The sequence below is a fragment of the Grus americana genome, unplaced genomic scaffold (genome assembly GCF_028858705.1).
Source record: "Grus americana isolate bGruAme1 unplaced genomic scaffold, bGruAme1.mat H_4, whole genome shotgun sequence".
In the NCBI taxonomy this organism is placed as follows: domain Eukaryota; kingdom Metazoa; phylum Chordata; class Aves; order Gruiformes; family Gruidae; genus Grus; species Grus americana.
In genome coordinates, this window is record NW_026561360.1 from 79,770 (window position 1) to 93,385 (window position 13,616).

General features: G+C 39.2%; 1 protein-coding gene across 1 annotated transcript; it reads left to right on the forward strand.

Annotated features, from left to right (window-relative positions):
- Nucleotides 1-1,683: 1,683 nt before the first annotated feature.
- LOC129200310 (putative calcium-activated potassium channel subunit beta) lies at nucleotides 1,684-11,658 on the forward strand. Its single transcript, XM_054811633.1, has 4 exons — nucleotides 1,684-1,857; nucleotides 7,667-7,836; nucleotides 9,337-9,532; nucleotides 11,361-11,658. Exons 2-4 carry the CDS (start codon nucleotides 7,697-7,699, stop codon nucleotides 11,628-11,630), a joined length of 606 nt encoding a protein of 201 aa, XP_054667608.1. The 5' UTR covers nucleotides 1,684-1,857; nucleotides 7,667-7,696; the 3' UTR covers nucleotides 11,631-11,658.
- Nucleotides 11,659-13,616: the final 1,958 nt, after the last annotated feature.

Consider the following 13,616-nt stretch of genomic DNA (forward strand, 5'->3'; position numbering starts at 1 on the left):
GCTTGCCATTGACACAGCTCTTACATATACACACCACTCTGTACAGGTCAGTGGAACATCAAAATATCCCAAGGTTAGAATTGGATATCAGCACAGCACCTCCCTTTAGCACACCCATGTTATTTTATTAGGTTAGTTCTCTGAGAGCCAGTGGCCACCTGGACTTGCATGTCTGGAGCTTATGTGAGCAGAAAAGAAACAAGGAAAAGGTAATATGTAGCACCAGACTTGGAGCATAGCTTCTGTCTGTTCAAACAAATCACCAGTGCACCTCAAACTGAGCCTGAGCACTCTATTACCACCTCCTTCAGTACACTGAGGAACTTTAAAAATGTAATCTCTGTTTTGCCTGTGGAATCCACAAGTTCTGCGTTATTTTTGCAGTAGAGCTCCTTAGTGTAGCAGTTAAAAATTGATCCATGTGTATTAATCATTAGTTAAGGAGAGCAGGCAGAAGAGACAGAGTTGGAGATTCATGAATTTCAGTCAGCAGGGGTTACCTTATTTTCTACCTTGCCTCCTGAATCACACAGCCCAATCACTTTTAATAAATTCCTCATTAAAAGCATGACTTCTGCTTGAGCCGGAGCCTGCATCTTTGAAATATCCAGTCTTTTTTCCTAAGTATCAAAAAATGATAGAAAACTCCACTCAACCAGATCGTGTTTTATGTGGGAATAATTTTTGTTCAGAAAGCTCTTTTTCCAACCTTCAAATGCCATTCTTTAAATTTAGCTACATCACTTCTCAAATATTAAAAAAAAATGACTGTGATCATAAATCTTTCCAATCTAGATGATAGTAGCAGGCTTCATCTTACTTAGCTTTAAGTGTCTAACAGACAGTTATCTAAATCCAAGTTATCTTTGTGTGCTCTCTTCTGCATCACTAATAATAGAAAAGGTCCTTCTGGGGGAGATTCATCTGTTATCTTCAGACAGCATGACCTCTCTGAACATGCAAACTTCAAATCTTTTACCAAAAGCAAGCCTGGAAGAGCATCTTAAGCTGAAATAGCTAATTATTAGATACCTAAAGCACGGTAGAGGGATCCTACCCCTGTTTACAATGCTCAGAACTCTTAATGTTCTGAGCATTTCAGTTCCTTTAATCTCCCAATAAAAGAGTTTCCCTATCTAAAAAAACCCAACAACAACAAAAAAAATTAGCTCTTCTCTGAAGCTCTGTACTAGGAGTCATCTGTTTATATGTCCCAGAAGCAGACTTGGTTTTTTGACAAGAGGAACATGCTGAACACTCATATCTGTGGCACGATGGATGTTTTCGACCCTATCTAGAGAGTCCTGATGTACAGTCAAAATTTTAACATCTGTTGCATCCAAACTGACCAAAACTAGTGGCAACAAAGCATTCCCACACAGCTGTTAATAGCTCAGGTATTAAGAATTAAGAATCAGTATCACTGGTCATTGATACAGTCAATTTCTTAAATCTTACCCAAAAGACCTATTGGATTTCTAAACTAAAAAAACCGTGCAAAAGGAGTAGGACCATACCTTAAGACAAATCCACTGGGATATGTGGTAAAGGGGCCCTAGGGTATGAGAAAACAGCCTCTTCAGCTGTAATTGGTGTTAGTATTGTGGCTTCCTGGTTTTCAGCAATTAATCTCAAAAAGGACAGTGCTCTCATACCTTACCATTTATGGTTACAGAAAGCTTCATAATAGGGGAACTAAGTTAGGAGTTCAGCCACAGCAAAACAAACCCAGAGAAGTACAGGAAAGGAAAAAAATAAAATAAAAATCTCTTTCAGCTCGAAGTTCCACTACTATCCCAGCCCTGTCATTTAACAGAAGTTTTTTCCATCAGAAAAAGAAGAATTTCATCAAAACCAGTAAGTAAGCAACTGCTTTTCCTTGGGAGCATGCAATAGCTTTGGGTTTTGGAAAGTACAGTGTTTTTAGAAGCAGCAATCTTTCTAAAACTGCAGCTCTATGGAGGACAGCCCAGGTAGCCCACATGCTACAGAAAAGTTGTTTTTTTCTTTTGTAACTGGAATCTGATAATTCTCCATAATTATTAGCAAAGGTAGCAGTAATTGTTTAATAAACAACAGAATCTTAGAAGTCTGCAGCCCGTATAAGATGATAGCTTTTATTCATTTTAATAGTGAATACACCTTTACTCTTAGACATTTCATGGCATTGGATGTTCAGCATTCCTTTACAGTCTGTGCTTGCCTACCTCTAAGTTAGAGAGGAACGAAGCATTTGAACTCTTTCAAGCTTCCCTGAAATCTACCCTTAAATAGATTCATTCTGTGCAGCACTGTACTGCACAGAATCCAAAAGAAGTACTCCAGAAAAACTTCAGAACTGTTGAACTGAGCAAGTAACTTTTTTTTTTTTAAGAACCACTATGTTTAAAAGCTAACAGAATTACTCTTAAACAACTGCATAGGTTCTTCAACTAAAAAGCTAACTTCTTTAATTCACACTAGTGTTACATTAGGTAAAGATTTCATTAATAAAGCAAAATGATACAGCATATTTCATAAAATAAATGTAGTTGTATCACATTACACATTCAAAATATTTCTGCTTCAGGTTTCCAAAACAGCTGCATGAGTACATGGCAGAATCTTCTTTTCTGTGCACATTTCCACTGAGGTTCAGCATCACTTTATTCTGTAATGCACACGGTATTTGTGGTACCAGATGCACAGAATGCTAAGTAATGGGTTCTTACCTACTTGCAATGAACAAAACTGGCATTCCCTGACCCCAGCACCCCTGTTACCAGCAAGGATTGCATAGAAATGCTAGAGTAGGAAATGGAGGGCAGGGAGAGGGGAAGCAAGCACCAACACAAAAGTAGTTTTGACTTCAGGTCTGTTGCCCAGGGTGTAAGCGGTGGGTCAGTAGATGAGAAAAGGATGAAGGCAAGATTGAAACAGAAAGGAAGAGGAATCCAAGCAGTGTTAAAATACTTATGGAAACAGGTAGGCAAGTGTGAGTGACCAAACTAAATCCACTCAGAGACAATAGTAAATATTAAGCTGTGCAGCTCTGCCACAGTAGCATAACCAATACAGAACTCATATTTATAGATCTAAAACTTAGGGTTGCCTTCTGGTTCCCACACAAAGTACCTGGCCAATAAACTGGTGATGAATACTATGCTCCTCTTACATACCCAAAGCCAGCAATTTTATTGTTGTCAACACATAAAGTGTTTTAAGAATAAAACAAGGTGACTATTAAGTTGGCACTTGATAGGGGAAAGCAAGTGGCTATTTTGTATGCAGTGGCAGTAGAGACCTAAGAGTCCAGGCTTATTTATAGTCTTGTCATTGCTTTAGACATGCAGATAACTTGCATCGCTTTTCTCAGTGTGATGTAGTATTAGCACTTGATGCTCATCTGAAAGCAATATAAATGCTCACTGAAAATTCACCATATGGTATAGGATAAACCACCTCAAAAAACCCAAGTAGCTCACTGTTAATATTTATTCCAACTACAATTTGAGAGAAGGGTTTATCACCCTTTTTTCAGCAAGCGAGATGAATTCATCAGTGCTACTGATACTGCCATACTCAAGTTAAGAGCAGCCTGGAATAGCCCAAGAGAGCGGTTCCACGCAAAACCACGGAGGCCACAGCACTGAAACTCCTTGAGAGATGGAGGAGGCGGCAGAGACTTCCCACTGAGTATCCAACATGTCTACTAATCAAAACAGGGGACTCTGTTCCAAACCTGAGCAGATGGCATCCCTAGGATTATCACCAGCAGCTGTCAATGCAGTGATTATACATTGAAATTGCACAGCTAATGTACTGTATAATTTAACTAGACTGAAGAAGAAGATTAGGGAGAGGGAACATTATGAAAAGATTTGGAGCTTATATTTTCCTAATAATTATGGAGGCACCCCACAATGTTCACTGCAAAAGATACATTTAGCTTTGCTCTTGAAGGCTGGACTAAAACCCACGTTATACACTTCAACATCTTCCAATTCAAATACGCTCAGAGACTTCCTGGGCCAATCCAGTCCTCTGCAGTGCTTCATTTTTCGAAGATTTAATGATTTCGTCAGAGGAAACACTTAGCTCTTTCAACATTCCTCCTAATATACATTGACAGAGCTTAGGAGACAGAAAAGAAGAATTTTTAATCTGAAAAAAAAAAAACCTTTTAAACAATTGGAAAATTCCAAATAAATGTTTTTCTATGTGCATGCAGCATTCCTTTGTCTCAAGAGCCAGAAAATGCAGGATTTTCAGCACAAGAACATAAGAATATTGATAGATGAATGGAAAAAATGCACATAGGGTTTCCTTCACTGACTTGGCTTTCCTCTTCCACACAGGCATGAAATAGCATTACAGATTTTCCTGGTCTTCTAAATTTTAAAGCATAAAAAACCCACAGCAGGAAGTATGTATTTCAGTTTTAGGGACCACATTTACAGCTAATCTGGTGCAGCCACACAACAGTGACATGTGCATCTCTGATTTACCGCATCTGAAGACCTAGCCAGTTATTTTTTACGTGTATAGAAGCACTCGGTGAGATATTTTTAGACCAATCTTTCTTGTTAACATTCTCTGCATAATTCATATGTCCTTATTCGCTTTGGGGCGGAGCAGACATCTGAACTGGGGGAGCAGAAGCAAAAAGGATCACCCAGCAGCCCACACAGAAAACCAGAGTCAGGCAGCCCAGCTGGTGTCAGGGTGGGGAACAACACTGCACATAATGCTGGGGAAACCTCTTGGCCACTTGTGAAAATTTCCAGTTGACACAAACTAATTCCTTACGTGTCTTAAGGAGGTAGTCCGGCAATTTAAGATGATTTAAGGAAGGATGAGTTTACTGATACTTCTGCTGCATATATGGCTGACGTTCAAGCAGACTGATGGGGCAATTACATTTCTTATTAATTCTTTGATTAATAGTCCCACAGTTCTTGTTTTCCATGTAACAAGGGGTCTGATGACCCCAGTGTTTCTCAGCATGACTGGGACAGCTACGTAAACATTATGATTCATCTAAAACTCAAGATATTAACAATACTAGGCCAGTACTAGGAAGCTTTCCACAAGCCATGGTGACAGTACCAATCTTTCACTTTTCCATTTTCCCACAGAACTAATTAAGGATTAATCAGTGTTACTGTATGTAAGAATTTCTTGCTAACAACACAGGTTTTCACTTGCCTGTTGTTAGCTTCCCAGTGTGTTATGACGAACTGCCAACTCAGGTACCACATGGTCTCAGGGCTCGTGCTCCAGGACCAATGATGTTCCTTTATGTCATTTTCCCCTCTGACCAAGCTGCACAACAGGTAAAGGAGGGTCAGTCTAGTATCAGTTGGTCTTAAGGTGCTGTGATGTACAGCATTTCATTATTTAAAATATTTTTTAATTCTTTGTTTTTGAAAATACTGTTTCCACTTTCCCCCCACAGAACTAGAAGAAAGAACAGAAGTTTCCAAGGAACAGTCACTAACAACATTTACCCAAGTTTCCTTGAGGGGTGCACGTGCCTCTGTGCACGGTTATACACAAGCCTGCAGGCATGGCGTGAGCACACTGACAGTGCTTGATGCCAGATGTTCTATTTATAGACCCATAGACTTAGAAAAACACAATACGGCCTTATTTAAGGGCATTAGCTCACATTCTGTATTAAAGTCAAATGTCAGTAAGCGGGTAAGGCTCATCTTATGGCAATTTCCAACTTAAGATGCTTCCTACAGTGCCAGTGAATTCTATATGATCATCAGAAAAACAACTCCCTTCAAAATGCTCTATACAATATTCACAGTGGATATTGATATTTTATTTAAAGGGGAATTAAATTTGAAACTGGATTAAATTCAGTATTCCAGCAACAATCCTTTTGCTAATAGGGACACCTCAGAACAGCCTTTCATTTTGATATTATATACTATCAACTTCAAATTATATATTTAAACAATTCTGTAACTAGCTCCAAGTTATGCTAAACAACCAAAGCTGTTTTACTATCCATATGCTTCTATATTTTTGGTAATAACAATAATATTCAGGTGTTACGGTAGTCTAAAACCAGTAGCATTTCAATGTTCAAATACTTTTTTCCTTTGATCATTAAGCAAAATAAGACACTTTTACCAGTGAAAACCAGAACTAATAGGAAAGAAAGAATGAATATACTCTGAGTGTTGCTTTCGAGAGCTGATAGTGTCTTTATCTTGTCTTTTGCAAAACTCAGTGTTCTGCCCCACCCCCAGAAACACTCCAGCTCTGCCAGCCTATAGCTTATTCACTAACTTTAGCTTGTGTTTGTCTTATACCATATCAAAAAACTTAAGTCTTGCTTAGCTGAACACAGGTGGATTTAAGCAGGGACCATACCATCCTGAAGGCAGTCAGTAAGAATAAACACTAAATAGTTGCACACACCTGAAGCTGAAATCCTGAAAACACCAGCTGCTACATGAAGCTGTGCACCGTTGTCTTGCACATGACAACTGAAACCTGTTCGGCACATATGTAACATATTTTCTCTTTCTCCTTCTGCTCTGCTTTCTTCCTTTCTCCCAAAAAACCCCACACAAATCTTGCCAGTCTCATCATTTGCCACAACTATGTCTTGCACCATGTTTTTGTGAAAAAACAAAACCCCAGAAACCTTCAGTTACAGCTGTTAGTGCAACAGATACTGGTGATGGGTTGAGCTCTCAGCAACTGTTATGGTTCATTTATCTATTAATCCTATATATCAGTCATGCTGACTTAATGGCATATGGCTTCACAGCAATTATTTTCAGATTCTCTTTATCAAAGAATTAGCAAGATAATTTAAAATGCTACTTGGCAAAAGATTGGAGGGGGAGAAATGCCAGTCACTCCCAAGCTCAGGTTCAGACAGCTCTGTCTGAGAGTTCCCCCAATGTTGCACCAACACTTCACAGTTTGCACTCTCCCACTTGTGCCAGCAGCAGTCCTGACTCGGTGCTCATGGTGAAACAATAGCAGTTCTAACTGCTATGTTTTATAATCCTGTCCAATTATGTTTGGTGGCAACATACTACTTCCGTCTAGAAAACGCAGCTTTTCTCTGCGATTTGGTTGGACATCAAGTTTTGAGCATCCCTGAATGGACAAGGCCAAACAAGCAGAAGTCAGAACCGGGCATCTCAAATGTTAAATTTTAAATCATTTCAGCTCTCTTGAAATAAGACAACCACATTTCAGACTAATCCAGAAGAAAATGCATAATGTAAAAAGGATTGTACTGTGGTAGGATTTTCCCTTCATGCAGCCTTTACCAATACACACCACAGTATCTCTTACTTCAGAGATGCAGCAACATAAAATAGACTGAATGAAGGCTGAGGACAGTCAGGCTGTTAACAGAACTCTCCCCAAAAGTAATCAGGTTTTTCTACCCCCAGTCCTAGCCTACACACACACACTTTTCAAAGTACTATATGGTAAATATAAGAAAGTAGAAAAAGGAGTCTACAGATAACAAAAAACACAGTAACTTGTTTTTAAATTCTTTTTTTTTTTTTTTTTTTTTTTTCAAAAATAGGACTGTTCCTCCATGGGATACATTATGTTTCAGAAACGTGTTCCACAACTGCAATGCCTGTAGCCAATCACAGTCATGCTTTCCCTCTCCTTTCTGTATTTTCTTTTGTACCAGAAAGAGATTGTTCAGATTTCACAACTCTAAATGATGTTGGGAAAAAAGTTGGTGACTGCACAGAAGCGAGGGGAGACAAGAGCCCTGTGCCTGGGACTGGGAATGGTCGCATGTTCCATGATGATGTACTTTTTTATTGGGATCACCATTGTGCCATTCTACACTCAAAGGTAATAACAGTCATTTATTTATGAACACAGACCCATGTCAGCAAAAACAATTAGTGAAACAGTGCCAAAATATATGTTAGTGTGTTGTACAATAAACAAACAATATGTTCTTGAAGAGCTCTTAAGAATTTAAAACAGAAGAAAAGAGAAACAAAAAAGTGAATGAAGAAGCCATCAGGCATTTATGGGTAAAGCACAAGAAAGAGGGAATAATCATCCTCAGGGCTAGAATGAGAACAGACTAAACCAAAGCGTTTACAATGAAAACTTGTAAAATAAAAAAGAAAACAAACAAGCATGCTTATCAAATCTTGATAATAGAAAGCTTAGCCAAAGCAAAGAAAAAAAAAAAAATCTTTTTCATGTGCAGGAGGGTGTGTTGTTTTTAATAAAACTGTAAAAACTTGAGCAACAGAAGTCATGGTAAAATTGTTCAGCCGAGAATTTGTATCTTACTTCCAAATCAACCATCATGAGAAACTAGCACCTTCAACAGCCCAGCCTACCACAGCAAATGTTGCAGAGTACAACGAACGCTGAAGAAGTTACTATTACCTGCATTTTTATTTCGTTTTGTAAGTTCTGCCTCCACACAGAAAATCAATTTACAAAAAACCAAAGAAAAAGAGTGCAACTCAGTTTAAAATGCTTGAACATTTTGATGGAGAAAGCAAGTACATCCACCTCATTATTCTTGCTAAGAGCACCTTTAAGCTCAAAAATGTTTGTTTTAAAGATAATGTTTTTCAGAGTAATTCGCATTCATTTTATGTATTTTCCAGCCTGCTGATTACATTACAAAAGACAATAGCATGTAAAAAGATGAGTTTCTTAAGATCTGGAGTGAGACTATTTCTTCACTTTTTTGCTACCACAGTGTACTGCTGTAAGCAAAAGCTTACTGTGTTATCAGTAATAAAAGTTTAACTTTTGAGAAAAAGTGGTAAGTAACAACAAAAAGTGAACTTTTGCCAGACAAAATCCTTCTTATTCATGCAAAAGGTCCATGTAATAAACAAAAGGAGAGAGGGGGAGAAACACATGGGAACTGATCCGAGTTCTGAGAATTATTGAATGAAAATAGTAAAAATATTTCTGAGAGATCAAAAGCTCCACTATTCGCAGCCAGATTTCAGATAAGGTCAAGCTTTACCAACGTACTGCACTTCCAAATATTTACTACCAAACATTAAAATCCATAGCGATTTTTCTTTCTTGAACAACACTTGAGGCTTATTAAAGATGGGGTTAGAATCTAATTTCAAACCACAAAATGTTTAACAAACAAACAAACTTTTCTTGCACTGCTTGCCTATGGCAGCCCTTCTCCAGGCACAGCCATCAATTTGGGGTGTGCAAAGTGCACCTCAATTGAGCAGCCATGAACTCTACCCATGCTCCCATCCACAGCTGGCATACACAGATGCACTTCCAGCACGCAACTCGTAACAGACGCTGCTAACACATTTAAAAGCAATGCTTTTTGTTTTGTTTTTGTAGTGTTTGGACAGCAGAAACTGTGTGCAAGGTACTCAAAGCCAACATCAAGGACAAAGTTCTCAGCCCAAACAGCAAAGGCTCAGAGGATGAGGATATCTTTCCTTACCCATGTCTACAGGTGTGGGTTAATGTGACAGCCTCAGGACAAGAGGTTATGCTGTATCAAACTGAAGATACACTGGAAAGAAATTCTAAGGTACTTGCAACATAGATTGAATAATGGCTCTCTGCTGCTATCTAATGCCTTTGAGCAGAAGGGGTGATTGTTTCTAAACCAAGCAGCTGAGTAAGAGTAGGAGTTGTTCATCTTTCACATGTTAATGTCAGTGCTTAGACCAAGGCACTTTTTAAATATTCCAGAAGTTACATAGTTTTGGATTTTGTTTTAAATGTTACATCAAACATTAAGTTAATATTTGTTAAGCAATTACACCAACTGAACATTTAATATATAAATGTAAAATATATATATATAAAACATGCACATTTTAGAAAGGAGAAACAAATCAATAATTTTGCCAGGTGATCACCCAGAAAACTCATTTGTCTTTGGTTTTGTCTGGAACTGTTTCTGGTCAGCATGGCAGCAGAAGCCTGGACTCATGGAGAGGGCACTAGCACTGTAGGAAGCACCAGTGTAAAGCAGAGGTGCTGGGTATTGTGGTAGAGGTCCCTTGGTCAGTCTTTTTAGGGATCTATTTCCTAGAAGATGAGTGCAGACCATGGGTGGGACAGAAATGTGGGTGCACAGTATTCATTTGGCTTTATAGATGTGTGAAAGATTGGGGAAGGGGAAAAAGTAGGGTGTTACCCTTCTGCTTCTGCCAGCATTTCTGCTTGGGAATCAGCAAACAGCTCAACGTTTTTAGACTTGCTCCCTTGCAACCAGAAGTGCTCCTAGAGGTACACTGTCCCAGGGAAGGTCAGGTTAACTTCAGTTCCAAAACCATGAGTATTTCAGAGGCCTTACCTCAGCTCAGCACTCTCAAAGGGGACAAAGTGAAATTCAGATCCTGGATACCCAAGACTGAAGCACTTTCAGAATCCAAACCAAACATGCTTGGACTACAAGTGCTCATCATCTTAAAGAAATTACATAGATTAGAGTTTCACACTGCAAACCTGATGAAATAAGACACTTTAGCTGAAGAGAATTTTGCTAGCTCATGACTATCTTTATAGTGACTATCTCAGGGAAAGCTACATACAATGAAGTGGCAAAGCAGAAATTATCCACTGTAGATTGAAACAAAAGAGTCTTGTTCACTGCAAGAGGAGGTGATTTGCTGATTTCCTACCTACTGTTTGCGTTACTGCAAGTACAAGCCTTCAGAGGTCAGGAACCATCCCCTTTCTGCCTTGGCTAGTTTCCAGCTTAAGACACCTCAGCATTATGATGTATGCAAAATAATATTGCAGAAAATAAAGTGTTAAGAACAACAATGAAAATGAGTGCTTCAAAGTCAAATAGTATTTCCACTGAAAACTAAATAACTTTGCCTTATTACTACAGGTCAAAATAGTTCTGTGTTACAAGGACAAGTAGGAAGCCTCCAACAGCCATGCTTTCCTGTTGTTCTACTAGTTACAACCAGAGGTGCACAGTGAAGCGCCTTTGTGTTCCAGCACACTAACAAGCCAGTTCTGAATTTCTGCAGAACTAACACATTTCTGCTGTGGTGGTGCCTAGAAGTTCAGTTAGGAATACGAGCATGGCACTGTAATAATAAAGTGACAGTCCTAAAGACTGCAGTTTTATTTTGAGCACATATGTATTACTGGTTGCCAACAACACTACTCCAACCTGTAAACCTACGACCTGGGGGCACAGACACACTGACAGAAACAGGAAGCATGGCAAATTGGTTATGGACATAAGGAAACCAAGATGATCTCCAGGGATACTAGTCAAACCACAGAAGATTTTGAGTAAAACAGACATGCTAGTATTGACAATCTGACTTAACTACAAATCCTGTATTAGGGTATATGTTATAATGAATCACTTTCATTTCTTATTCCAGTGCTCGTACGTCCCAGGCAAGTCGGAGAACTCTAAAGAAGTTAAAGCACGAATAGAAACAATTGCAAGCAATTTCAAAACACACCAGACTTTCCCGTGCTACTATGACCCAGGAGGAACACAGACCAATGTCATTTTTAGCAGACTTTATCCCCCAAAAGGCCTCCTCTTTGCTTTCCTTTGGCCTACACTCATGTTTAGTGGTGGATGTCTGATTATTGTTCTGGTAAAAATTAGTCAGTATGTTTCCATTCTTTCTGCTTGGCAGTAAAAAATAAATAGTACAGATAGTTGCAAGATATTCAAGTGCCTTTGTTCTGCCTGTCTTTACCTGTATTTTGTGACTTTTAATATACCAGATGTCAATGCAAGGGCAGGCATTCCGAAAAACCAAACAGCACCCACTATGGATGGCAATCCGTTACAAAATATAAAATTGATTCCCAGGAATGCCTGAAAATACCTCATAAGAACACAGACCAAGTTACTATCTGTTGTTGTTTCCTTTGGTTTTCTGAGGTACAGTTGCTTTACAGAACTACAATTCAAGTTGAGTATTAAACTCTTGTTCCACATTTTAGACAGGGTCCTAATTTTCTGTCTGGTTGAAACCAGTCGGTGCCAGATCCATATACATCATTACTGGTTGACACACTCTTTATATACTTCATTACTGATACAGTATGTATTCATGGCGTATTCGTCTGTCAAGAAAAGAAGGTTTTTTATGGTCCAAAAAGATATTTGTATTAATGGATCTCTCTGCTTTTGGGGAAGGGGAGGGGAAAAACCACCCGAAAACAAAATATACACACAGACATTACAAAGTTTGCACTCTAAACATCTAACACAAACTGTATATAATGAAATGCATGAAATGTAAGGTACAGTAAAAACTTACATTGGAAGTAAGTTTTTGTATTTGACTCAAATCTTAGCTTTACTTTGAAACAAGCGTACCACTCAAGGAAGGCTACCTGCCTGCCATTTACATATATTATAAAACCGTTAAGGAAAAGGAGTCATGATATAAAGAATATGATTATATAGTAGAAAACATCCATATCATCTTACTAAATACAGTAATCTAACATTTTACTAAATACAGTACTCTAACATCACCACAGAAGTTTGCATGGTTAGCACAAAGATAGTTCACAATAGAGGCATGTTTGTTTCTAGCACCAAGACTCTTCTTCAGAATGCTCTGATGCACATATAGACACATTTTCTGTTTTCTGAAAATAACTCTGTTTCTCTCAGCCAATTTTCATATTGCTACTGGACACAGAAGGAACATAAGATACTTCCTGCATGCTGTATTTAACTAGCACTTGGAATACAACTAGTACAAGCTTTTTCATCACAAAGCTGATCACTTAGTAGCTATCATTCACAGGAAAATTTCAGGGCTTACATACAAATTTAAGGCTGAACAACCCCAAGTCTCTCAGCCTGTCCTCACAGCAGAGGTGCTGCAGCCCGCTGATCATCTTCATGGTCTCCTCTGGACTCGCTCCAACAGCTCCATGTCTGTCTTGTACTGGAGACCCCAGAGCTGGACTCAGTACTCCAGGTGGGGTCTCATGAGAGCAGAGGGGGAGAATCCCCCCGCTCAACCTGTTGGTCACTCTGCTTTTGATGCAGCCCAGGATACGGCTAGCTTTCTGGGCTGCAAGTGCACATCACTGGCTCATGTTGAGCTTTTCATCAACCAACACCCCCAAGTATTTCTCCTCAGGTTGCTCTCAATCCATTCTCTGTGTAGCTTGTAGTTGTGCTTGGGATTGTGCCAACCCATGTGCAGGACCTTACACTTGGCTTTGTTGAACTTCATATGGTTCGCACGGGCCCACCCACCTCTCCAGCCAGTCAAGGTCCCTCTGGATGACATCCCTTCCCTCCAGCGTGTCGACCACACCACACAGCTTGGTGTCGTCGGCAAACTTGCTGAGGGTGCACTCGATCTCACCGCCCATGTCACTGACAAACATGTTAAACAGCGCTGGTCCCAGTACTGACCTCTGAAGAATGCCACTCATCACTAGTCTCCACTTAGACATCAAGTTGTTGACCACAACTCTAAGTGTGACCATCCAGCCAATTCCTTATCCACCTAGTGGTCCATCCATCAAATCCATGTCTCTCCAATTTAGAGACAAAGATGTCATGTGGGACAGTAAAGATTTGCCCATATAGACAGTGCTGGTTATGTTCTACAGTTCTGAGGAAGTTTAACGTTAAAGTCATAGATACA

Coding starts and splice junctions, on each gene's coding strand:
- LOC129200310 (XM_054811633.1), top strand. CDS start 7,697: ATGATGTTGGGAAAAAAGTTGGTGACTGCACAGAAGCGAGGGGAGACA. Junction 7,837..9,336: donor GTGCCATTCTACACTCAAAG/GTAATAACAGTC, acceptor TTGTTTTTGTAG/TGTTTGGACAGCAGAAACTG. Junction 9,533..11,360: donor CACTGGAAAGAAATTCTAAG/GTACTTGCAACA, acceptor TTCTTATTCCAG/TGCTCGTACGTCCCAGGCAA.